Genomic DNA, 26,448 nt, shown 5'->3' on the forward strand with positions numbered 1-26,448 from the left:
GCTGCAACTATTTTGCCATGCATTTGGTGAACACCATGGGGGTTGTGATGAAGCCAAAGGACAGTGCTCAGAACTGATAATGACTGGCTTCCAGCCAGAAGCATAGATACCTTCTGTTTTGTCTGTACATTTTTATGTGATAGTATGCATCCTGAAGATCTGTAGAGCACATCCAGTCGTCTTTGCGCAGAAAAGGCAGACTAGACTGAAGTGTGACCATCCAGAACTTGGTGTACTGGACTGACTTGTTCAGAAAGCTGAGATCCAAAACTGATCTCCAGTCCCCTGCTTTCTTTGGCACTAAAAATGAATCTTGAGTAAGTTCTGGATCCTATCTGGTCTGGAGGGACCTCTTGGATTACTCTTTTTTTCTAGCAGCTTTTCTACATCTAGAGCTGCTGTTTTCCTTTGACTGGGTGGAACACCAGGAATTTTGTTTAATGCTGGTCGTGGCATTTGAGAAAAGGGAATTATATAATCTCTGGAAATAGTCCTCTGCACCCATTTATCTTTTGTAATATCTAGCCAGGTTCTCTGGTGCAGGCATAAATGACCCCCAACTGTCTCCAGAGGTGGAAAATCAGGCCTCCTTTCAAGAGTGCTGATAGGGTCTGTCAGAAAAGGAATTTCGAGCTGTTCTCCTCGGGTCTCTGCTAAAAAAGGACTTATAAGAACCCAGACAGACTAACCCGGTTAACAAATGTAAAAATAAATAAATAAATTATGTAACACAAGTCTTTTATAGCACCAATATGTAACCAACTGTTTATGTAACTTTCAAACGCTGTGGATAACCTTCAATGTCAAAGATCACTTAAACAACCTGCATTCTTTTTCTGGTGTCAAAAGAAGTTACAAATCTGATGACTTGGACAAACACCATCCAAGAAGGTTTTCCTTTGTATCTTTTTGAATATTGTATACTAATTTACAAGTTTTTTAATTTGTCTTATTTACATTTATAGTACATTTATGTACTCTTGATTCTCTCTCCTCCCAAATGTATCCATAAGCCAATGTACCTGTTAAATTTTTTTTTTCTTCTCAAAAATCAATAAAAATGTTATTGAAAAAAAAAAAAAAAACAAAGTGTATATGAAATAAAAAATACCAACACTAATGAAAGATAGAATACAATTTAAGATGTTTGTATTATGCAAACTTTACCCCAGGATTAAACCCTCTACTACTAAGAGAAAGGCAGCTCCTACATGGTTAATCCCATGCATGGGTCCTCTCAAATTATCTATGGTACTCTTCAGTATGAGCCACGGTGGTGCAGCGGTAGCGTTGTTGCCTCACAGCAAGAGGTTCTCCCGTTCGATTCTCTGCTGTGTGGAGTCTGCATGTCCTCCCCGCGGTTGGGTGGGAGTTCGAAAGACATGCGTAAATGGGTGTGCCTTCGTTGAAGGTTGAATGTCGAGCTGGCACCTCAGCGTTCATTAAAATCTACTGCCAATCATTAGCAGACCGGAGTTCCGCTGTGGTGACCCCTAACCGGGAAAAGCCAAAAGACAACAACAACAACTCTTCAGTATGATCCCAGTTATTCTCATTAAGGATAAATATAACAACTATTGACCATGGCATGAGTAAGGCTAATCTCTAATCAAATGGGATAGGTAAATTCAAGCACAAAAGGGAAACTGGCTATGCTTAAAAAGCCTTGCAAGGGCAGCTGCTAGTCTAGTATTTTTGAACCCATATCACATAACAGCCATACAGTAAACTTCATTCTCTGTTAGCAAGTGGAATGGCACCACATGGTAAACAGGGTGGAGTCTGACAAGGGGGTATAGCACCAAACCCTAGTCTGACCAGATATACAGGGTTACCACCTGTCCCTTTCTGCAAGGGACAGTCCCTCTTTGAGCAGTTGTGTCCTGTGAAAAAAGTAAAAAATGGCAAATGTCATGAGACTGTAGGACAAAACAGGGTTTTGTATTAGAACATTACCCCATCAGATGCGCAGTAGCAAGGACCACCCAAACCCCGCCCACTACTCTACATTTCCCTGTAATTGCTAGTCTTACTATGAATAAACATGACATAATTAACATCATCAAATAGAATATGGACAACAGTGTAGTTGAATTTGGAACTGAATATATTTTACAAAACTACACTCTAGCAAGTGCATCATACATAAAATGGAAATGAATATATTTTACAAAAGTACGGTCTAGCAAGTGCATCTGCAATTATATCTGTTCACTCTACATTGATTTTACGCAATACATTTTAATTAATAAATACAATGCAATGAGAACTGATAAGGTAGGGACATAAGCAGCTCATGTTCTTTCATACAAAACGCACTTTCACGCTCTGGTGGAGAACTGTTTCAGTAGAAAGCAGCAGTTTTGCTTCTGTGTAAAACTTACTTTGCAAACAGTTATAGCTCATAGAAACACACTGTTATTACTCATGTTAAGGCAAAACTTGTACATACCTGATGTAGCATCCCCCACACACCATAAATGAGACACAGGACAATCACTTCATTTTCTCAACTTGCATAGCAGCTGATAGCCATGAAAACTATAGATGTTCATCGTGTTACACTGTTGCAGTCACTTTGGCGCATTTTTTGCACTTGTTACTACTCAGCCAAGCTCCTTGTGGTCCTGCAGAGTGGTGCTAGCAGCAGAGAGGCTAAAAGAGCGACTGCTAACCTGATAAAAGTGTTTTTTTTTCCTGCTACTACCTGGGCAGCTGTCCGATCTAGCTAAACTGCAAGTATTTCTGCTTCTTGAACTGTTTTAAACTGTTTAAAGTTGTTTTTGCACCTGCACTTTTAAAGTTTGTCCTGTTTGTTGCATATACCTGTTGAGGCTACACACTCAAGTGCGCTAGCCTGTGTTACATATTTATTTCATTTTCCTGCTGTTTGTTGCAAAAAAGAAAAAAAACAAAAAAATTATCCTTGTTTCCCGTCTTTCCTGACCTAGAGTAGTCCAAATACAGGCTTTGCTGTATTCTGGACTTTTGGAAAGTTCATGTGTTGCTCATTTCCTTTCTTGGATAAAGAGAGGCTTCTTTGTTCACCAGTGGCAGTGGGGAGCTTAGAGCAGCTTATCTATCCCTGGAGGAGTGTTCCCAGCACAAGAATCTGGTAGTCTATTGGCCGTTTTGGGCCAATTTCTAGCTCTTTCAAGTCCCCCTGTATAAAACCCGCTTTGGCACGGTTTTTGCGCTTGTTACTACTCAGCCAAGCTCCTCGTGGTCCTGCAGAGTGGTGCTAGCAGCAGAAAGGCTAAAAGAGTGACTGCTAACCTGATAAAAATGTTTTTTTTCCTGCTACTACCTGGGCGACTGTCCGATCTAGCTAAACTGCAAGTATTTCTGCTTCTTGAACTGTTTTAAACTGTTTAAAGTTGTTTTTGCACCTGCACTTTTAAAGTTTGTCCTGTTTGTTGCATTTACCTGTTGAGGCTACACACTCAAGTGTGCTAGCCTGTGTTACATATTTATTGCATTTTCCTGCTGTTTGTTGCAAAAAAGGAAAAAAAACAAAAAAATTATCCTTGTTTCCCATCTTTCCTGACCTAGAGTAGTCCAAATACAGGCTTTGCTGTATTCTGGACTTTTGGGAAGTTCCTGTGTTGCCTATTTCCTTTCTTGGATAAAGGGAGGCTTCTTTGTTCACCAGTGGCAGTGGGGAGCTTAGAGCAGCCTATCTATCCCTGGAGGAGTGTTTCCAGCACAGGAATCTGATAGTCTATTGGCCGTTTTGGGCCAATTGCTAGCTCTTTCAAGTCCCCCTGTATAAAACCCACTTTAGCGCGGATTTTGCACTTGTTACTACTCAGCCAAGCTCTTCGTGGTCCTGCAGAGTGGTGCTAGCAGCAGATAGGCTAAAAGAGTGACTGCTAACCTGATAAAAGTGTTTTTTTTTCCTGCTACAACCTGGGCGACTGTCCGATCTAGCTAAACTGCAAGTATTTCTGCTTCTTGAACTGTTTTAAACTGTTTAAAGTTGTTTTTGCAGCTGTACTTTTAAAGTTTGTCCTGTTTGTTGCAGTTACCTGTTGAGGCTACACACTCAAGTGCGCTAGCCTGTGTTACATATTTATTGCATTTTCCTGCTGTTTGTTGCAAAAAAGAAAAAAAAAAACAAAAAAATTATCCTTGTTTCCCGTCTTTCCTGACCTAGAGTCATCCAAATACAGGCTTTGCTGTATTCTGGACTTTTGGAAAGTTCCTGTGTTGCCCATTTCCTTTCTTGGATAAAGGGAGGTTTCTTTGTTCAACAGTGGCAGTGGGGAGCTTAGAGCAGCATATTTATCCCTGGAGGAGTGTTCCCAGCACAAGAATCTGGTAGTCTATTGGCCGTTTTGGGCCAATTTCTAGCTCTTTCAAGTCCCCCTGTATAAAACCCACTTTGGCGGGGCTTTGCGCTGTTTTGCGCATAGCACAGCATCAGGCAGCTCTGCTTAATTGGGTTTAAACCATTCTCGGCTCCATAAAGTCTGCTCTTCACTTTTTCCCTTAGAACTGATCTAGTTCTCATAATAAACACCCTATTCCTACTCTAAAGCCTGGCACTTGCTCACTAAAGCAATTATATAAGTCAGCACTAAATAATTAAAAGCACTACACCCTCAAAAACTCCCCTTGAGTACCCTGTTCCCCATTGGCCCTTTTTTTCAATTATAAAGGAATTCCCAATACTATTCTAGCATGTCCAAAGGTCAGTTGTCAATCTCCTCTCCGGTCCAGCTGGTGAATCTGGGAATCTTGAGGCAATGTTACAACTGCCTCATGTACACAGACAACCCTCTCCTCCTCCCAACAAATTCCAAAACATGTGAGAGATGCAACCAGAAAGCCAAACTGGAGGCTAAGCTCTCTCAACTCAGTACTGGCGTAACCAGTCAGGAGGAGAAGGAAACCACACTCACTACAATTCCAGTCTCACATAGCCCTACCATGACAGCAAACCAAACACATAAACACACAAAAACATACTCGGAGGCTCTAAATAAAAATCTGCCTAAGCAGCAGAGACCTCCAAAGCAGACACCCAAGTAACCGCTACCCCAAAACAAAACACATGCAACACATAGCTCACAAAGCCAGTGTGCCGAACAGTCACAGCCCTTAAGGCTAAACAACACACCTGATACACTTGTAATAGGTGACTCTATCGTCAGGCACACTGGCGTCCCGCTCACCAGGCTGAACAAGGAGAAGGTCACGGTGAGCTGCCTGTCAAGCGCTAGGATCCGCCACATAACACAAGCACTCAGGTCACTCCAAGGCAAGTACAAATATGACTCAGTCATTGTCCATGCTGGTGTGAATGACCTGAGACGTACCTCCCTGGACTACATGAAAAGAGACATAGAGGAGCTCTCTGAGCATGTAGCCCAGGCCGGTATGACCCTGACCTTGAGTAGCATCTTACCCTCACCAAGAATGATGCCACAATATGAAGACAAGATGATCAATTTCAACAATTTTGGTGTCATTCAAAGGGGATCCAATGCCTGTCAGCCTGGGATGACATGCTCGACAAGCCACGATGCTTCACTAGGGACAGCTTGCACCTGTCACCCCTGGGCTTTCGGATATTGGCAAAGGCTCTTGCCACCCCCATAGTGCCTTTTTTAGGCAAGGCTCAAAAGACAAACCCACCTCCACAGGTATCACAAGGGATAAGAAACTAAGAGTAATGCTACTCAACGCCAGAAGTCTAAACCTCAAGATGCACGCACTCAAAACTCTCCTTAGCATGGAGAACATCAATATCTGTGCAGTAGCAGAAACCTGGTTCAAGGCTCCCGAGAGCACCCCAGCACTACCAGGTTATACCTCATACCATGATTTTCGGCCCCAAAACTTGGACCGAACCACAAAAGGAGGGGGAGTATCAATATTCGTCAAAGATACCCACACCTCCAGGTTGGTGGCACAGCACGAAGCATCAGAGACTATCCATGTGCAACTAACAGTGGGTAAAACTGCCTTCCAGTTTATAGCCTGCTACAGACCACCCTCCCAAACCCAGGAACCCCACTTGGCCTTCCTGAGAACACTGGAAAATATGAAGGTCTCACCAAACACCATTATATTGGGCGACTTCAACTACCCAAACATAGACTGGGAGCATTACTCTAGCTCCAACACCCTAGCCCAAAGGTTCCTAGAATTTATAAACTCAAATGCTATGGAACAACTTGTTACCACTCCCACAAGAGGGGAAAACATACTGGACCTGATCATCACCAACATGGGGGCTCTATGCTCCAGACCAGAAGTGTATCCCTCACTGGTAAGATCAGACCATAAACTAATCTCACTGGATATTCACATCCCAACCCCACCCCCTGCCCAGAAAACCACAGTGAAAAACTTCTCTAAAGCAAATTCACACTCCTCAAAACCGAGGTGGAATCCTTCAAAGCCCCCGGGCCTGTGGAAAATACGGCCCAGACTGCAGAATCCTTTATAAATGCATTCTATGAACACCTTCAGGAATGCATGGATCATGCAATCCCAAATAAAACCAAGACCCAATCCTCCAAAGGCAGGCGTCCTGTCTGGTGGACCCCAGCCATAAACAAACTATACAATAGAAGGAGGAAGCTACTACATGATAGAGCAAAATCCCAAAAAGGGAAGGCATCTCTGATCAGTATTAGCAAAAAACTATGGGCACTCATAAAATCGTCTAAGGGCAGCTTCGAGAGAAAAATTGCACAGGACACTAAGGATAATCACAAGGCTTTCTTTAGTTATGTTAGGAACCTGGGTGGGAATTCCCAGATATGCTCAGAATTAGTCCAAAATGACAAAAAATACACAGAACCCACAGACATTGCCAACATCCTAGCTGACAGGTTCAGCGCAAACTTCTCCCCCCTCCCCACCAAAAGGGCAAATATCTATCCCAGCAGAGTGCTGCCCCCCTGACATCTCAGATGCTCAGGTAAGAGCTGCCCTCTCCAAAGCAAAAAAACACAGCATCAATGAGGCCCGGCGGTGTCCCGGGCTGTGTCCTACATGAACTCCAAGAAGAGCTAAACCCAAACATAAAACTACTGTTCAATCTCAGCCTTACTACAGGATATGTACCCAAAGAGTGGCGTACAGCAACAGTGGTCCCTCTCCACAAAGGTGGTGCCTCAACGGATCCTGGAAACTATTGCCCCATAAGCCTGACTAGCTTGGTCTGCAAAGCTATGGAAAGGATCATCATGGACCTCATAAATAAAGATATTGGAGACCTACAGACACTGGATCCTACCCAGTTCGGCTTTGTTAAGGGCAAATCCTGCCTCTTAAACCTGGTCGATTTCTTTGAAACAGTCACCAAGGCTATTGACGAGGGGAAGGTGGTCCACACAGCCTACCTGGACCTCGCAAAAGCCTTCGATACAATACTCCACTCGGGCATTATAGATAAGCTCACCAGCTTAAATATAAACCCCTATGTCACTAGTTGGGTTGCAAACTGGCTCAAGGACAGAACCCACATGGTTAGAATTGCTGGAGCCATGTCAGACTCCAAACCAGTTACAAATGGCATCCGACAAGGCTCAGTCCTAGGACCTCTCTTGTTCGGTATATATTTCTTGGAGGTACAGGCCAACATGGAAGGACTGTGGCTGACCAAGTTCGCAGATGACTGCAAACTAGGCGCCATAATCGACTCCCCAGCCGACACAAGCATCCTACAAAAGGGCCTCATAGAAACAGACAACTGGTGCCAGAGCCATGGCCTCAAGCTAAATGCCAAAAAGTGTATAGTCATCCCCTTTGGCAAAAACAAAGTGCCCACAAATTACAACATAGGTGGTAATCCATTAAGTATGGAAGAAGTAATTAGGGACCTGGGGACCCAAGTTGATAGCAATCTCTCATTTGAAAACCACGTGGCCAAAGTGGTTAGAAAAACATTTTATATAGCCCACCTAATCATGAAGGGATTCACATCTAGATCAGGGGAGGTCATCGTGCCTCTTTACTCATCCCTCATCAGGCCCATAATTGAGTACAATGCCCCTTTTGGGATGTACCTTACCAGACACCTGCAGCAACTGGAAAGACCCCAAAAGTACCTCACCAAGAGGATCAAAGGGCTCAAACAGATGCCATATGCTTCCCGGTTAAAGAAACTCCAGCTCTACTCCGTGGCATACCGCCTGCTCAGAGGCGATCTGTGCCTGATGTATAAAGCCATGTCCAACCCGGAATTAATGGACATGCTGCACCTCAGAAAATCCAAATCCCATCGAGCTACGCGCTCGAGAGACTTGAACCTCAGCACTGAAATAAATAGGACATGCTGGAGGGACAGATTCATAACCCAGAGGCTCCCTTCACTCTGGAATAAAATCCCACTCCAGGTTAGGCAGAGTCCCTCATTGACTCTCTTCAAGAGGAATCTTGATGAGTGGATGGGAGATTGTAGGTTTACCCCGGGTATCACTTCTGTGTCACTGTTAGACAGAAGCACAGTATACTAACCTCGAAAAAGGGCAAAGCAAAATTCATTTAAAATGGGTGGCGAAAGCCAAACACACTCTGGCTAGGCTTATAAATGCCCTAGGGCAGATAGCCTAGTATGAACCTATGAACACTTGGGTTATCCTGCCATCAGGCGGTTCCCCAGTCGGCCTGAGTTCCAAAGTCTTGGTCCGGCGTCAGTTGCTGTCGCCTCCTCCCTGACGTCAGTGCGACAGGGGTATATAAGATGCAGCCGACGCCATTTTCTTCAGTCTTTCTTGCCACACGGTGCCCGAAGCAGAAGCAGTTCGCAGGTGCCAGTCGGCCGACTCCTGAGATTTTCATTCCGAATTCAGAACCAAAGTCTTCTACAAAGCTAAGTACCCCATTGGGGAAACTTTTTCTTGCCTCAGACCGATGTCAGTAAATGTTAACAACTGTATTTCTTGTGGGAAGCAAATACCTCATAAGGATTTCCACTCCTATTGTATTCCATGCCTAGGCCCAGACCACGACGTCACTGGTTGTCAGTTTTGTGCTAGGTTTAACAAGCGCACTATTAAACGTCGGTTTGATTTTGCCCGACATTATTTTGGCATAAAATTCAATTACACCATGCCGTCGGAACTTCCAACGACTGGATTACATAAAAAGCGCAAAGACAAGGACAGGCATCTGAGGCCCAAAACTGATGACGAGGCCTCTTTTAGGCCGGTCGCCAGTTCTCCGGTTTTCAGCGAGGCACCTATGCAGCCCCTGACGACCACTTCCACAGAACCACAGACCGCCTCCGACTCCCACGTGGAGCTGGCTGGGCCTTTGGACGCACTATGTTTTCAGCCTACCGAAACTAACCCTTCTGAAGGAATCGAAGTAGCTGAGCAATCCACAGCCTCAGAGAGTGTCTTCAGACCTACACAGTTAACCATTAAACCCTCTGCTAAGTCTAAGGCCCCCTTAAAAACAAAGAAACAGATACAGCATTCTCCAGGACAGGCTTCCATGCCTAAGAAACAAATGCTCAAAATGGCCGAAGACCTAATCACCCTGATCAGGGGGTCCCATCCCCCTCCTGATAAAAGGCCCAGACAGGATGCAGACTATGAATCTTCCGACCAAGTGTCCATTTCTTCAGATTCATCCTCAGACCTAGGATATTCCTTACCCCCTTATGAGGATTCTGATGCTGAGGAATCAATTCCATCAGCCTTTCCATCTGAGGACTACTCCTTTGGGAGACCTTACATACCATGAGGGAGCATTTCCTTTGGGAAGGCCAGGATTACTCAGAATCCAAGAAAAGGCTCAGAGACTTCCTTTTATTGCCTCAACACAGACCCCTTGCTATTCCACCAGTGTTAGATATTGTGGATGATGTGTACACTGAATCCAGCTTAAACCCTGAATCCTTACCTCCAGCCCCAGTTAAACCTGATAGATATTACAGAGTCCCTGACTCTCACAAATTTCTGTATAAAAGCCCTGTTGCTGACCCTGAAACTATTTCTCAGGGACCCAAAGGGATTAAGGCCTCATCAGCAAAAAACCCAGTTCCCTCTGACAGAGATTCCAGAGCATTAGACAGATGGGGAAAAAAGTATACAAGTCTGCAACTTTAGCAATGAGAGCCTTAAATTGCCAGTTTCACATGCTAAAATATCAGCAATTTTTGATGTCTCAGTTGAAACAAAAGATGCTTTCAGATTCAGATCCTCCTAATTTTAAAGAAATGCAGGATTTATTGCATGCAGCTGAACAAGTGGGAAAACATACTTTGCAATGTGGGTTTGATTCCTTAGAGGCCTCCTGTAGAGCAGCAGTTACAGGCTCTGTCATTAGAAGGCATGCTTGGTTAAAAGAACATACGTTACCAGATCATGTTAAGGCAAAATTATTGGATCCACCTTTGCAGCGGGATGTGTTGTTTGGAGTTAAGGCAGAGGAGGTATTAAAGAAGATGGAGGATAAGGCAAAATCTATGCAAACGGTGAAGGATTTCTTACAGGTTCAGCCTCCTCGTTTTAGCAGAAATTGGCCAACAAAGAATTGGTCCTTTCCAGTCACAGACAGGACTCAAAGAGGCAGATACAGACGTCCAAGAGGTAGAGGTCAAGCACAAGGTCCTTACAGGCTTCGACAATGGGGTACACCGGGTCAGAAAGAAGGGGAAGACAGGCCACAACCTTATAAAAAGCAGCCTCAATGACTTCCTACTACAGCTGCCAAACAGCTCTCTCTTGGCAGCCCCCCTTAGGAGGAAAACTGGCACTTTTCTATCACAACTGGCATTGCATCACCAAAGACAAATGGGTTCTCAACATTGTATCTCAAGGTTACAGGTTCCACTTTCACACTTTGCCAAGGTTAAAAGGAATGCCAAATCTGCCACCAAATCAATGGGCAGAGGTTCAAAAACAAATTACAGCACTCATGGACATGAGAGCTATTCAAAAGGTACCACCACAGGAACAAGGACAAGGATTTTATTTAAGACTCTTTCTGGTTCCCAGAAAGGACAAAGCCTGGAGACCCATTCTGGATCTTTCTTCTCTAAATACTGACCTGGATGTTCCGAAATTCAAAATGTTGACACTACAGCAGCTTCTTCCCATGCTGGGCAAGAAAGCTTGGCTGATGACTTTGGACCTCAAGGAGGCATACCTGCATGTCCCTATCAGACAAAACTGCAGAAGCTACCTCAGATTTCTAGCTGGTTCAATGCACTATCAATTCTATACACTGCCCTTTGGCTTTTCTACTGCGCCCAGGGTCTTCACAAAGTGCCTGGCACCAGTAATTGCATTCTGCAGGCAAAAAGGAATTCAAATGTATCCATACCTGGATGACCGCCTGATTCAAACAGAGAGCAAGGACATTCTTCTAAAGCATTTGGCGTTCATAAAAAAAGTTATTAAGTTACCTGGGGTACACAGTAAACGAAAAGAAATCAAAACTAGTGCCCTCACAACAGATAATATTCCTGGGTGCCAGCTTGAACACAATGGCCCAGATGGCTTATCTCACGCCAGACAAGCAAGGACAACTGACTCAATACTTTCAATTGATGGCAACAAAGACTGTGAGAGAAATATGTATTCACATATATAGTAAAACATGTATTCATATATGTATTAGCATTATGCTTGCTGCATTAAAAGCCTAAAAGGGTTAACACATTTATTCTGCTACAGGCTTGAAAATAATTGCATGTACTTTCTGACTTTGCTTCTTGTCAGCTCAGTGAATGACCTTGTTCATACACTGAGAAACAGATGATTTTGCTAACGTTAGGGAAAGGAACAATACAGTATTCTGAAATGTTACTAGACTTAAGCAAATAACCTTGTTCATACTGCAGCTGTAGATAAGATTATAGGCTGAAATCAGAATATGCTTTATGCTCAAAGCAGGAAAGAATTACTAATTGCAACACTGAAATATGAGTGAATTGTTACAGACCGGCAGTTAGCGAGGCCACGTTGATATCTTAGGAAATTTTCACATGGGAAGTTTATACTTGCTATATCAGCAGAAAAACTTGGTAAACACCTGTCTTAGAACAATGCTGAGTTGTATTTTATTACGTCAGCTTAGAGGGCAATGGCTTACAAAACAGTATAATAATGAAGTATTTCCTGTATAATGTCAGACAAACTTCTGAACTGCATTTTTGTCTCCTTGTACAAGAATAAAGGAACCTTAACTGAACCTTGGCTGCATTGATCTTTGATTTTTCCTTTGACAAGTTGGTCCTTCTTTGACCGGAAGCCTCTTGGTTGACCTGGATCAGACAGGCCTGGTGGCTGAAATCCGTATGGAAGAAGTTACCGAAATGGTTCTTCTTATTTGAAAAGACATCCAACTGAATTGTCGTATAAACAGAGGCCGGCCACTTTCTGATCTGCGGCTGACGAGCAGGTTTCAATCGGACCAGGGCGATCGATTGCTGAGGCTCAGGTAAGGGGATTCTACTTTTTTCCGTTTTAGATCAGGGACTTGATTGTATTTGTTCAGTCAGGATTTTTTATGTAAATCCAGGGACAGAAAAATTGCTATCTTGTTATAGATCAGGGACTTTTTTCTGTTTTAGATCAGGGACTTGATTGTATTTGTTCAGTCAGGATTTTTTTATGTAAATCCAGGGACAGAAAAATTGCTATCTTGTCATAGATCAGGGAAGCAGAATAAGTAGGCAGGTAGTCTGAAGGGACTATAAAATCTTTGTGGTACCACGTTAAAAAACAGGAAGGGTTACGTAACATTCATAAGGTTAGGTCAAAATGGGTAATAAATGTACAAAACAACCCCAAAATCTGCTGTTAACCGAAGACGTAGAATACATGCGGTCACGATGTGCCGATAACGTTAAATACTACACGAAATGGGTTAATAAATATGAATTTGATGGTAAACTAGAAAAATTCTCAGAAAAAGTTGTCAGACAAATAGATCCAGATTGGCACATGATCAGTGGCAACTGGAATCCTCGTGACGCTGCGCTTAAGCCCCTCCCACATAACAGCGCAGAGTTAGACAACAGAGTGAAGGGTCTAACAGACCGAATTTCTGAAAAATGGAAACCTAGGGCAGACTGGACTTGCATTAATCAATGCATCCAACAAAAAGGTGAAACTGTTGATAGGTATTATGCCAAATTAATAGAATGTTTTAATAGCCATTGTGGAATGCAGGCTCCTGAAGACCAGACACAAGATTCCCCATATGAGCAGCAGTTAAAGAATGCATTTTTAAAAGGCAGTATTGCACCCATAAGTAGTTTTATTACGAAGCATATGGTTGACCATCGTACAAGCAGATTACAGTCACTGCTTGAATATGCTAGGCATGCCAAAAGGCATTTTAATAACAAAAAGAAAAAGAAAGCCCAAGTATTCGCTGTAGATGACGGAGAAGTTTATTTAGTACAGTCCGGAAAGAAGGGCAAGAAGAATGCCCAGGGAAATAAACAATCTGATCAGCGATCAGAGGACTTTGAAGGGAGAAAGAAAAGGGGTGAATGTTTTAAATGCAGTAAAAAGGGACATATGGCAAAGGATTGCAAAAAAAATAAGAAGGCAGCAATGAAGGATAAGAATGAAGAAGGTGAGGACTGACTATATGGTAGTCAAGAATCACTAGATGGGAATAATGGAGAAAGGACAAATGAGAATGTGATAGAGAGAGCAGAGAATGTCATAGGAGAAATAGAGGAAGTGCAGGAAGTTACCGATAGTAAAGAAAATGAAATATTAGACAGCCTTGTTGAGCTTGGAGCTCTATTTGGCAGACACGAAACCAGAAGTTACACTCCTGGTAGAGGGGAGGGAAGTCAAGTTTCTGTGCAATTCAGGGGCATCATGAACCCTGGTACACCCCTCCAAACTACCAGACAAGTCAGAGTCACATGATTATATTTTGGTGAAAGCAGCTAATGGACAGCTGTATCGGGAGCCTCTCTCCCATAATATTGCAATAACAGATCCTGTTTCAGGATTAACCCAGAAAAGCAAAATTGTTGTTTCTGCAAAATGCTCAGTGAACCTTTTGGGCAGAGATCTTATGCAACTATTTGGCATAGCAGTAGTTCCAACCATGCAGGGTATGGAAGCACAATGACAAATGAACACTTTTGCAGTGCAATCGGAGGGTAAAACATTTTATTGGTATAGCCAGGACTTGGTTACGACCGGTCCTGGGGCAATAACTGAAGAGTTAGTGAATGTGGCTATCAGTAAGTTCCCCTCCCTTTGCATTGATGTACAACACCTGTTGCACTGTAATACACAAGGACCTGACAAAGAATATGAGCAAAAATTGTTTAAAAACCGTGCGAACAGATTAGTATTGCGTAATCTGTACTGGGACATGAAAGGGAACAGTGTAGTTAGCTGTTCATTGCCCCAGGAGTTCTTTGCACTTTATAAATCAAATCGATTACCACATGTTAATTTAACTAAAGACAAAGATGTGAAATGGGCAGACCTAGGAGAAAAAGTCACAAAATGGGAAAAGCAGACAGAATTAGAACTGTCAGAACAAGGAGTACATAGACAAAAATTAAATTGGAGCACACAGACACACCCGGCTGTACACTTGCAGTCAAGTGAGGGCAGCTGAGAAACACTCTTAATAGAAGAGGAAGAAAAAGCTTTATTAGACATACCAGAGACCCTCTGGTCAATAGGGAAATCAGATGTAGGACTTATTCATACAGCAGGACCAGTTACCATCACACCAAAATCAGCCTTTAGACCACAGAAAAGGCAGTACCCCTTAAGAAAAGATGCAGAAGCAGGTATTAAACCTATCATAGCAGCTTTACTTAAGGAAGGATTACTGGTGGAATCTCCCGATTCACCATGTAACACACCCTTATTTCCAGTTAAGAAAGCAAATGGAGAATGGCATATGGTCCAGGATTTGCAAGCTGTAAATGACGCAGTAATATCAAGGGCACCTACAGTGCCAGATCCACATACCCTATTAAATGATTTGAAGCCTCAACACAAATATTTTCCTGTGGCAGATATTAGCAATGCGTTCTTTGCAATACCAATACACCCTGACAGCCAGTATTGGTTTGCATTTACATTTCAGGGGAAGCGGTATACATATACGCGACTACCACAGGGATATTGTGAAAGTCCAACGATATTCTCACAAGAGATGGCAAGTAACTTGGCGGGGTTTACCCCACCGAAAGGTGGTCAGATTTTACTTTATGTTGATGATATCCTGCTGGCAGCCCCTACCCAGCAAGATTATAAGGAAGACACTATAACATTATTGAAATTCTTAGCCGTTGAAGGACACAAAGTAAGCAAAAACAAATTGCAGCTTTGGAGAAAACAAGTTAAATACCTTGGATATGTAATATCCAAAAAGGGTAGGACATTAGATGAAGACAGGAAAATAGCAATCTTACAAGCACCAAAACCCACAACCAAGAAGGAAATGATGTCCTTTCTTGGTACGACTAATTTTTGTCGGAGCTGGATCTCAAATTATGCTTTGGAATCTGCACTGTTGAACAACCTGATCTTTCAGAAGCCTATGGCAGCACAATATTTGATATAATGGACACCAGAAGCAGAATTAGTTTTCTGTAAACTGAAGCAATTGATAGCATCCTCATTAGTCTTAGGATTACCAAACTATCATAAACGTTTTTTCCAAACTGTAGATTGTAAGCAAGGTTATATGACGTCAGTGTTGACATAGCATGGGGACAAGCAACGCCCCATTGCTTACTATTCATCGCAACTGGACCCAGTGGCGCAGTCTTTCCCCACTGTGTACAAGCAGTAGTTGCTGCCGCAATGGCAGTGCAGGCTTCGGCCTCAGTAGTATTATCTACTGGTAAACCGATTAATCATGCACAGTTTATTTTAGATTTGTTAAAATCAATTCAGTTACCTCAAAAAGTAGCTATTTGTAAATGCATAGCTCATACCAAGCAACAAGATAGGATTTCAAAAGGTAATGCTAGAGCTGACACAACTGCAAAGCAAGCAGCCTCAGAAGCATTTCTTTTGAAGAAGGAATTACAACCTTCTGAGATTTTAGACTTAGAAATGTTAAAAACAATGCAGACACTTACTACACGAGCTGAGAAACAAAAGTGGGAAAGGCGAGGAGCACTCCTCAAGGAAGGACTGTACATCTCCAAAGAGGGAAAACCAATATTGCCATCTAATTTATTTAAATATGCAGCTTTGTTGAGCCATGGGCAATGCCATGTCTCAACAGGGGGGATGGTACAGTTAGTCAACCAGGTATTCACTACATACGGATTTAAAAATTATACTAAAACATCTTTTTGCAGTTTTCTGTTTCAGGTAAAGAGTCGAATCAACCGTTGGAAGCGACAGTAGTCCCAGAAAACTGAATCTGGTTAAAGACTATAAAACGTAAACATTGGAGTTCGCCAAAGTGGGAGGGACCATACCAGGTCCTCTTGTCGACACCCACGGCAGTCAAGATTGATGAAACTTCCTCTTGGATCCATTTGATATACTGTAAACTTTGCAAAAACTTTGAGCTAGATAAAAATCTTGCTGTTCCACAAAAAGACTAAACATGACAAAATCTAGAGCAAACAGGAATGCAGAACAACCCCAGAAGTATTGCATGGTTATCCTGTTGATTGTACTGATGACAATAATCTTTTTGCTGTGGCCTATCCTTTTTTCGGCCACATCAGCTGAACTGAATAAACGTGATGAGTCACCCATAGACTGGCACCCGAACTTTATCAGGCGATTACACGTGTGTATGCTGAGACTTTTAATGCTTCAAATTGCTGGATTCGTACAGCCATACCAACAGCATACGGGGGGGGTTATTAATGACTGCGGTCCCCTAGGGGTCAATGAGACCTGGGAAAACTTGGTTTATGAGACTGTACATTATAAATGTTATACCAAAGCAAACAAAATGGGTACAGTTTGTAATTCAAATTATGACTCATTTCTTGAGTCCATGCAATAGACTGTTAGGGATATACATCATAATCCTATTCTTTTTAAGCAACTGTCTATAATAGATAGGAAAATGTTTCATGCAGGGCAGCCATATCTCAGTAAAGTAACTACTAAGGTAGAGGATTGTTTTTTTGTGTGTAATAAGAAAGCATATAAATGGTTACCTGAGAATTGGTCCGGCAGTTGTTTTTTGGGGTACCTGGTTCCGGACATGCGACACACTGCAGTTTTGCCTCAGGGAAATATTCGAAACACCCGAGATGTAGCCAAGAAACCTGTCAGAAAGCCTGAGAATCCAGTAGGACGAATCGAGGTGGGCTGGAAGGACCATCATACCATGGGTACCAAGCTGATGCACATGGACTTGAGTGATGCTGTCATATCGTGGGCAGGCATATTACCAGCATATGGAGCAGCAAAATCGATTTGGGAGCTGCAAAAACTGTCCAAACTTCTCGAAGTAATGAGTAATGGAACTTTTTCTGCTCTTGAATTGATAACTGATGAACTGAATGCTATGAGAACTGTAGTACTCCAAAATCGTATGGCTCTCGACTTCACCCTAGCGGCGAGAGGTGGTGCGCTTTAATCAAAAAAGAATGTTGTGCATATATCCCTGATTACCCGCACGAGATTAACAACCACTTTGAGGTGATACAGCAAGTGTCGACTATGACCAAACCAGGCCCCAACCCATTGACGGACTTTTTCCAGAATCTGTTTGGGGGGTGGGGTACCTTCATAATGAACATATTAATAGCTGTCTGTGTGGGAATACTCCTGTTGGGAGTGTGTGCACGTTGTGGCATACCCTGCATGAAAAAACTGATTAAAGAATTGATAGACATGTCAGTATCTGAAACCGAGTATCAAAACACTGAAGTTGATAAATTGCTGGAAAATGAAATGCTTTCAGAAGTTTAAACTATATGACTTACCTAACCGCAAATCCCACGTGGAAGAGGTTGGGGGAAGAAATTAACTGTTTATGCTTTTGAAGAGAATAAAAGTGTTAATAGGGGGGAAATGTGAGAGAAATATGTATTCACATATATAGTAAAACATGTATTCATATATGTATTAGCATTATGCTTGCTGCATTAGAAGCCTAAAAGGGTTAACACATTTATTCTGCTACAGGCTTGAAAATAATTGCATGTACTTTCTGACTTTGCTTCTTGTCAGCTCAGTGAATGACCTTGTTCATACACTGAGAAACAGATGATTTTGCTAACGTTAGGGAAAGGAACAATACAGTATTCTGAAATGTTACTAGACTTAAGCAAATAACCTTGTTCATACTGCAGCTGTAAATAAGATTATAGGCTGAAATCAGAATATGCTTTATGCTCAAAGCAGGAAAGAATCACTAATTGCAACACTGAAATATGAGTGAATTGTTACAGACCGGCAGTTAGCGAGGCCACGTTGATATCTTAGGAAATTTTCACATGGGAAGTTTATACTTGCTATATCAGCAGAAAAACTTGGTAAACACCTGTCTTAAAACAATGCTAAGAGTTGTATTTTATTACGTCAGCTTAGAGGGCAATGGCTTACAAAACAGTATAATAATGAAGTATTTCCTGTATAATGTCAGACAAACTTCTGAACTGCATGTATGTCTCCTTGTACAAGAATAAAGGAACCTTAACTGAACCTTGGCTGCATTGATCTTTGATTTTTCCTTTGACAAAGACCCAATTCCCTGCAAGAAAAAATCTGCAGGCCTTGGGCTACATGGCATCTTGCATACTACTAATTCCATATGCCAGACTGCATATGAGGAAACTACAATGGTACCTAAAGAGTGTATGGTCTCAACACTGTCAAAGTTTGGAAACAGTTATACCACTAATTCCTTGCCTTCAACAGGAGTTTCGATGGTGGGCTCAAGCTTGTCACCTCAACAAGAGACAGCCTTTTATTCAACCCACAGCCAGGCAAACACTGAAAACAGATGCATCGGATTATGACTGGGGAGCACACATGCCAGGAAAATGTATTCAGGGTGAGTGGCCCACAGAGCAAAGGCATCTTCACATCAATCAAAAAGAGATGCTAGCTGTACAAAATGCACTTATAGCTTTCAAGGACCTGCTGCATCCAGGACAACTACTACTAAAGACAGACAACACCACAGTTATGTGGTACATAAACAAGCAAGGGGGCACACATTCCTACCCCCTTTGCAGACAAGCCATGACCTTGTGGAACACAGCTCTAGACTACCAAGTTCATCTGCAAGCACAATTCCTGCCAGGAGAGAAAAACACACTGGCAGATGACCTAAGCAGAAACATCATGGATCCCCATGAATGGGAATTGAATCCACAAATATTCAGAATGATAACACAAAAATGGTGGAGCCCGGACATAGATCTGTTTGCATCCCCAATGAACTGCCAGCTACAGAAATTCTGCACAAGGAGTTACCATCCACAAGCATGGAAAGTGGATGCCCTCTCATTCAGCTGGAAAAACCTGCAAGTATACGCTTTCCCTCCTTTACCTCTCCTTCCAAAGATACTCATAAAAGCCAGGCAAGAAGAGCCAAAGATGATCTTGATTGCACCAGACTGGCCACGCCAGCACTGGTACCCAATCTTAAAGAACTTGGCACAAGAACCTCCCTGGATTTTGCCTCAAATCCTACATTTGCTGACACAGCACAACAATCAGATACTTCACAGCCAGCTAAAGACCTTAAACCTAGCTGCATGGAAAATTCCTTAGTCAAGCAAGCAATGCCTCTCTCCAAAGCTGTTATGGATATCAATCTGGAGGCCAGAAGGCCTAGCACCAGGAAAGCCTACTCGGATAAATGGAAGAGATTCTGTGCCTGGAACCAGGCACACAGCCTTGACCCTCTTGTCCCAAACATTCCCCAGATACTTCAATATTTAACTGAGATGCTGGACAAGGGCCTCTCCTTATCCATCAAGATCCAAGCCTCAGCCATTTCTGCTCATTACAACACGGATCCACCAATTTTTTCTAATCCTTTGCTCAAACAGTACCTCAGAGGGGCTAAAAACATAAGACCGCCCCGTAGAGCACCTACCCCAACTTGGGACCTCAACTTTGTTTTGGAAAAATTAACTTTACCTCCTTTTGAGCCAGCTAACACAGCAGAATTAAAATACATCTCTTGGAAAACTGCTCTGCTACTGGCAATAACATCAGCACAAAGAGTTTCAGAATTACAGGCACTAATGGCAGTGGAACCTTTCCTCATTTTCCACCAGGACAGGGTGTCTTTAAGAACTAACCCTACGTTTATGCCAAAGGTGGTATCAAGTGTGGCTGTAAACCAAACTATTCACTTTCCAACTTTCTATCCAAAACCACAGAACAAAGGAGAGAGACTACTACATTCTTTGGACATTCACAAGCAGTTACGCTTCTACTTGGACAAAACCAAAGCTTTCAGAAAATCTGAGCAATTGTGGTAGCATATGCTGCAGGAGCACAAGGAAAAGCCATTTCAAAGCACACTATCTCAAAATGGATAGGACATTGTATACGTTTCTGCTATACTCACCATGGGAAACTTGTACCTAGCAGAATTAGATCTCACTCCACCAGGGCAACAGCCACTTCAACTACCTACCTACCTCAGAGGAGTACCTACCAAGGATATTTTGGAAGCAGCAACATGGAGTTCTGTGCATACCTTCACCAAGCATTACCATTTGCCTTTATACTCCAAATCCAGAGCTGGCTTCGCCGCTGCTGTGCTGCAGGGCCTTATAGCCACCCCTAATGCCTTATAGAACCAGCCTCCCTACCTCAGCTTTGGGATTCCACCCAAGTGTAATGACTGCAGCAGTGTAACACGATGAACATAGTACAATTTTGTAGCTACCATAAATGTAGATGTTCGAGTGTAAACACTGCTGCTGTCCAGGTTACCCTCCTTCCTTCCCCTCTTACTTGCTGGTACGTACCTATGCCTTCTACCCTTTACTACCTATGGGGAGTATTTGCTGGTAACTGACAGTTGTTGTTTGCTTTTTCTATGTATGTTTTATTAGCAATTTGAATTGCCTACCTATTTGGGGGCACCTGACATCTGGGTGAAGAAAAACTGAAGAAAATGGTGTCGGCTGCATCTTATATGCCCCTGTCGCACTGACGTCAGGGAGGAGGTGACAGCAACCGACGCCGGGCCAAGACTTTGGAACTCAGGCCGACTGGGGAACTGCCTGACGGCAGGGTAACCCAAGTGTAATGACTGCAGCAGTGTTTACACTCGAACATCTACATTTATGGTAGGTACAAAACTGTACTTTAAGAAACATAGGGGGGTGCAAGGGGGGCTTGCCCCCCCCCCTGCAAAAACAATCTGAAGCACAAAAGTATTGTTAAGAAGGGTGGGGGTGCAGGGGGCTTGCCCCCTTGCAAAAGCAATTTAAAGCACAAAATTAGGTGGGGGTGTAAAGTACTGGGTACATACTGCCCTTCTTTCCCGCTGATGGTTGAACCTGTCTTTCATCTCCTAATTAAAGGATACACACAAGAAATAGCTTGGAATGGCCGTATTTCAAGAACGGAGACAAACGGTCACAGATGGAATATTCGGAATAAATATCAACAGGTCGACGGATAAGCTGCAAGGATTGTCACTCAGCCGTATTTTGCATGCAACGTCACATGGGTTTGCCCTGTCAATCATGTAGGCCACGCCCATTCAAGCGCGAAAATCGCGGTCTGGTAATGTTCTAATACAAAGCCGTCACTCCCACTTTGGGCATTTGATGGAATAGGTGGCGGCACTGGTAGCCTTAGGGCAGAATCAAAGAAAATAACTACAGCTGTCAGAGTTGCTTGGGCATACATGTTTCAAAGCATAAAAGGTACGCGGCTTAAGAATGTACTGCGTTTTGCCGTGTGCACACTACCTACTCGCTCTTCGTAGTGCAGCACACCTGTCTCCACACTATAGCTTTACTTCTTTTCTCAAAAATGGATAAAAAAAGAAAAAAAAGTCACTGTATTAGTTCCTATGACTACTGGCAGCATACTTCTCAAGTGTCTCTGATTTTCAGGGATGTCCCCGATCTTGAATCAAATGTTAGCCTTCTCCCCTGTCTGTCTTAATCCCTCCTAAAACTGGTGACTTTTGAAAAACAGGCGTTGAATTACACTTAATAAATAGTGATAATTAATTAAGAGTTATAGATTTATTTTATTTCACAAGCTGTATATTAATTCACATTCTCTTATTCAGTCAAGGTCCAACGTTAACAATGGTAATATTTTAAAACTCTTCCTGATGCTATCGATTTGTCTGTCATTGGTTAATAGCTATGACTGTGAGCATTATGCTCACAGTCATAGCTATTAACCAATGACGGACAAATCGTGATAGAATCAGGAAGAGTTTTAAAATATTACCATTGTTAACGTTGGACCTTGACAGAATAAGAGAATGTAAATTAATATACAGTTTGTGAAATAAAATAAATCTATAATGCAACTGACCTCAAGCCGGAAACAGCGGAGAAGAACATCTACAATTATCTCTTACGCAAGTTTTTGGGATACTGTCGTCAGCGTGTGACCTCACTTCCATATCAATCAGCGGCGGTGTTGTGCACATGGCAGACCAGGAAGAGCTTTTGAGGTTCTGTAAGCGCCTACCGAAAGTGGTGAGGGTTTTATTAAGCACGTGGTAGTTATTCTGGAACTCAGTGTTTCTCCCGAATGTTATGTTTTTTATTATGTTCCGAAGGAAACTTGTACTATTGGATTGCAAGAGCAGGCAAAGCTTCGTCCATGACCTCTGATATAACAGCCTATTGGCTGTTTTCTGAGTTGTGTCATTGCTGTTACTTTAAAGGTGCATTTATCATTTCTGTCTCTTCTTGTATGTCTGTGTGCAGTTTGCTGAATAAACCCTAGGTGGCTGTGATTTGGAAAATCGGTGGCGTCTGAATGGGAAGCATATGTAACAGCAGTACCTTTTGCAGTAATTTAATCCTGCACTGAAATGTGTGCCTATTTAAAGTCGTTACGTTCAGTTAAATTAAACATGCTATGTATATGCACACATTCACATGCACTGCAGTTTTCATTTACACGCGGTGGGCATATATTTTGTTAACCGACTAATTGGGCTGGTCCAAAATCCTGCAGAGAAATGGGAAAAGCACGCAAAACTCCACAGTGACTGGGTGGAAACCAGGACTGAATTGTTCATGCTGGAGCTGTGAACCCCAAATCTTCAGCCAACATGCTACCAGAAGTTAAAGGGTGACATAAAAATGCTGACCTCCTTAAAAAGCCTATTTGGAAGTGTATGGCATTATGCTATAGACAAACGGTAGTAAGCACATGAGATTACAGAAAGAACCTTCGGTTTAGCTGCTCACAGCTGTAATTATGAATACCACACTGGTTGGTATTAAACAGTTGTACTGATACTTGTTAACTCACCACTGTTTTTATAAAGTGCTCACGTGTTTTGTACCCAAATGCTTATTGCTGGGTTGCCTTTGCTCCTTTACAATAAGATTTCTTTCTTTATTTAAATTTGTTAACCAGGGTAATGTGCTAATCCATAGCAAATCTCGTTCAGACACAACCTGGGTACAGTACAGAACAGCGTAGATATACTACAAGCTCCGTCTTCTTTGTTTGAATTCTTTCGTTTCTGTTTGCCTGCTGTTATGTGAGCATGCTGCTTGTCTAGGTAGTGTTCCTGGTCATTCCAGAAAATAAACAGTTGCGCTTAGTAATTTTGTCTAGTTAACAAAATAATAACATAAAGATGCAACATTTGGTATGTTAAGAAGCAAACAATAGTGGATTTACAATTTCTATCTTATGGTTGTATCAGGATAGTATGACTGCATAGCTCCCTTTACAAAGGAACCCAGTGAGAAAAGCTCTTGTCAGTAAGCAAGGCATTAAAGACAGTAATAAAATCTGTGATCTACGAATGAGCAGATTTTCTTAATACTATAGCTTTTAATCCCCAGTGTTCAATCGTAGAAGTTCTGATGCTTATAAATTAAGGCCAGCTGTGTAATAAATTATACACTTAAATGAAGGACAAACTTAAGATTACTACCAAGCTGATTAATACAAAAAGTGCACTCTAGTTAGATCATTTTCTAAATAAACATAGAGGATTTGTGCTTATGTGCAAAGGAGAAGTCAGAGATATTTCTAATGGTTTAAGGATAGAGTGACTGCAAAGTGTGGTGGACAAAGGGCAGAGAGGAAGTTTGAGCCATGGAGCTAATCTCTTTAAACATAGAATTGTGAAAAGATAGGGTTTTGGAAATGCCAAGGAAAGCAGGTAGATTGGAATTGGGAAGAAAAACTAGGAAATGAAAACACAAAACATCGAAGGAGCAGCACCTTCAGTTTCAGCCACCGCCAGTGAGCTATATTATCAAGAATGTATATGTAAAATACAATTGAGATTATAAAATGAAGTAGACCAACCACAGGTACAAGTTATGTTACAAATACTTTTATTAATGAAAACAACAGGTAAAACTGAGCACTTTTGTTCCGATAATAAGGAACTTCATCAGAGTGATGTATACAGGCACATCACTGGATCTGATAGTTCTTAAAACTCCACCCTTTAATTAAAAGCAATAATAAATCAGAAGCAATTCACATTCTCAGTTAACCGGAACTCAAACAACCAGAAAAAAAATCGAAGAAATACAGTACAATTTTCATGTGTTGCACTTTGTTTCCCCCCAGGAGAAACATACCTTATGTTTTTAGAGTTTTAAAAAGGAAGATAGGAAGAAATTTCCTCTCTCCCCAACCTAAGAACAAGTCAAACTAAAAATGAGTATAGGGTACAGTATTAGTCAGGCCTATTTTTAATAGTAACTCTCAAGTAACCAGAAACTGCAGTTCTACCTTCTAGTTGTACTTATTGTACCCAGGAAAGCCAGAATTGATATCTCTCTTTCTCTTTTATGACCCCCCCCCCACTAACTATCCAATCCTATTTTTTACTAGTCTGTTCTCATGTTACTCTTAACCTTCAGCTGGGAATCAAAAAGGGTTATCTCAACTCATGTCTGTTCTACATGTTCTACTATATTCCATGTATGCTAAATTGCCTTGTAACACCTGTTTTTTTTTTGTCTGTCAAGCTATTTGTAACTCTAATGTTTTGTAACTGAAGTTTTAATGTTCTGTTTCTTTATCTGTTTTATGTGAAGTTTTTCTCCCCAGGCGTCTACTGAAAATGGACATATATCCAGTTAGACTAGCCCGGTCAACAAATGTAAAATAAAATTATCCGGCATCTACCAATCCCCATGGATGTTGCTCCTTCCCTTTTCTAAAGATCCTACCTCTAGTTCTTTCATCTACTTAACAGTATTCAGTACTTCAGTTCAGTTGGCTTAGCTTTTGACTTTTATGTTTTTCAGTAATTGCTTTTTTTTTTGGCAGCCAGTAGCAATTAAGTTCCTGTGTCCTGTCTCAAAAGAATCATTTCCTTAGTTACAGCCATTGGTTCCCCTAACATTTCTGACAGACTACTCTAGGAAATTCCGAAAACATGATCCTGATTACCTCTCTCTTTTCCATTACACCTCCAGAATTTGCTGTTTACCAGAGGAAAAATTCCTTGAAGTCTGCTTTGGGGTATGAAAATACCTGTGCAAGCATGTCCAAGCAAAAATCCTAAACTGACTGGGCTTTGTTACATATTTGGGAGTTATGCAGATGCCCTGTCATTGTTGCTTTCTATGTTGCCATTCCAGCTCTATCTTCCTAATCTTTTCTAACCCCCTCTGATTAATTATTGTAGTTGTCATTCATGTCTTATTGCATTACATTTTCTACTTTTGCTGTTATATTGCTATCCTCTGTGAACAGTAACATTTTATCCTTGACTTTGACAAAAGTAGTATTTTTTGCTGTGCATAAGACTGAACACTACTGCTAACACTTTTACAGTGAAGCCACGCTTCTGAATGTTATGGCTGTCTGTGAAATGATGGTATACAACCTCACATTCATGCTCTGCAGAGTGAGCTTGTGTTAATTGCATATTCCTTTATTCCTTCCTTTCACTATCCAGTGTTTGCAACTGGAAGGTACACTTTTATTTAAAGTGATTTGCCAATGATTGTGTACTTAACTTTGCAGCACAAAAATGTGATGCATAAACTGCTGAACAGTGCTTTCACTGATGAAAGAATCTTTTCAGTTTCTTCTTCACTTTAAAAATATACTTTTAAAGTATGTGGCTTCCATGAGCTGTTCTAACTGAACTTGAGTTGTTTGTTTTTCCTCAGTGATGTCAGCACATGGAAAAACATGTTTTGCGTCCATAGACTTTAATGGGCATAGTTCTACGTCTATAATAAGGTGCCCCATTAAAGTCTGTGGACCTACTGTGAATTACCCTAGGATAACATCACAATAGAAAGAGCTAATTTTTGGGGCCGTGGTTTACTAAAAAGCTTACAAAACTTTTTACTAAAAAATGGCCCAAAAAATGTAAGGAAGATTAAATGGG

General features: G+C 41.8%; 1 protein-coding gene across 2 annotated transcripts in view; it reads left to right on the forward strand.

Moving 5' to 3' along the window:
- The first annotated feature begins 22,367 nt into the window (after positions 1–22,367).
- Positions 22,368–26,448, forward strand: part of ADAL (adenosine deaminase like) — a 594,669-nt gene continuing 590,588 nt past the window's right edge. Inside the window, exon 1 of one of the 2 annotated variants that reach the window (XM_044078655.1) lies at positions 22,368–22,591. In XM_044078655.1, coding sequence (XP_043934590.1) covers positions 22,541–22,591 — 51 coding nt within the window. In that variant the 5' untranslated portion in view covers positions 22,368–22,540. The remainder of the gene's footprint in view (positions 22,592–26,448) is intronic. The other variant, XM_044078653.1, reaches the window with a different exon arrangement.

Source organism: Protopterus annectens, chromosome 7.part1 (assembly GCF_019279795.1).
Source record: "Protopterus annectens isolate FY-2018-M chromosome 7.part1, PAN1.0, whole genome shotgun sequence".
Lineage (NCBI taxonomy): Eukaryota > Metazoa > Chordata > Ceratodontiformes > Protopteridae > Protopterus > Protopterus annectens.